Below are 1140 nucleotides of genomic sequence, written 5' to 3' on the forward strand. Positions count from 1 at the left end.
CCCCTCCTATCCCCCCTCCCCTCGTCTCCCCAACAGAGCATGGGTGTGCGTGAGACGTTCTACGGCTACGAGGAAGACGACAGCTCGGTGGTGTCCGAGAACTCCGCATCCTCCCTGTCCCACAGCACAGTCAGCGAGGAAGATCTCTGGGACGACGTGGTAAGTGCTCTTTGTGGTGTAGCACGCTCTCTTTGACACGGGGTACGTGGTAGGCGGGTGCTCTGGTGTGGTTCACTTCTTCTTTCCTGTCAAATATTTGTCGTCCTTATCTCTCCTCCTTCTTCTTTTGTGTCTGTTATGTTACTCTCTTGTAACACCTCTAATCTTCGACACTTATATGACCTTATTGTGTTGCAAGTGCCGTATAACACTTAATAAAACATTAGACACAGGTAAAGTCCAACTTATCCAAGACGGCCACCCATCTTCTTCTTTCTTCTTCTCGATTGCACCACACTGACTTGAAGTCCGGTGTCTATATTGACGTACTAGGCCCTCCTGCCCAGTTTTTTTTTCTGTGGGCGCATACAGCTTCTCCTGTTGTATTCAAGGGGTTGGCAATGTTTTCCACTGTTGAGGCCATCCATCATTAACGGAGAGAAAAGTGGTTGTTTTAAGCAGGAAGATGTCTTTGACAATTTCGTTAAAATGTAATCTAAGGAAAAAGGGGTTGGTGGGTTGGGTTGAGCTGACCATTTGTACAGATGATTGTTTTGGACAGGTGGCCTTTAAATAGGTTTGACTATTTGTAATTTTTAAGGCGGGTCCCACTTAGCACAAAAGATTCTGTGTAAGGAACAGAAATCGGCATGAAAGAGAACTTTACAGAAGACAACAATACAGTATCCTTACTCTTGATAGTTTGTGCCTCAAAGTGGTACCCCTTTAACGAAGAGATTGTAGGTTAAGAAAGAAAAGTCAAATAAGAGTAGACTTTAGAATAATATCTTCAGAAAGCGTGCGTGGTTATCTGAAAGGTGTGGCAGATTATGTTGTAGTAGGAAAAAGGGTAAAATACGTCAAAGATTACTCTCGAAGTGGGTTGAAAGCCTATTTCAAACATTTCGGCTTTGCGATATTGCATGGGAAGGAAGGAAGGAAGGAAGGAAGGAAGGAAGGAAGGAAGGAAGGAAGGAAGGA

The 1140-nt window shown here is 44.4% G+C and overlaps 1 protein-coding gene across 1 annotated transcript in view; it reads left to right on the forward strand.

The window, feature by feature from the left end:
• LOC101851570 (A-kinase anchor protein 9) overlaps positions 1-1140 on the forward strand; it is a gene marked incomplete in the record, with an annotated part of 155691 nt that overhangs the window by 52227 nt on the left and 102324 nt on the right. Inside the window, 1 exon segment of the mRNA XM_035969062.1 lies at positions 37-159. Coding sequence (XP_035824955.1) covers positions 37-159 — 123 coding nt within the window.

The sequence above is a fragment of the Aplysia californica genome, unplaced genomic scaffold (genome assembly GCF_000002075.1).
Source record: "Aplysia californica isolate F4 #8 unplaced genomic scaffold, AplCal3.0 scaffold00110, whole genome shotgun sequence".
In the NCBI taxonomy this organism is placed as follows: Eukaryota; Metazoa; Mollusca; class Gastropoda; order Aplysiida; family Aplysiidae; genus Aplysia; species Aplysia californica.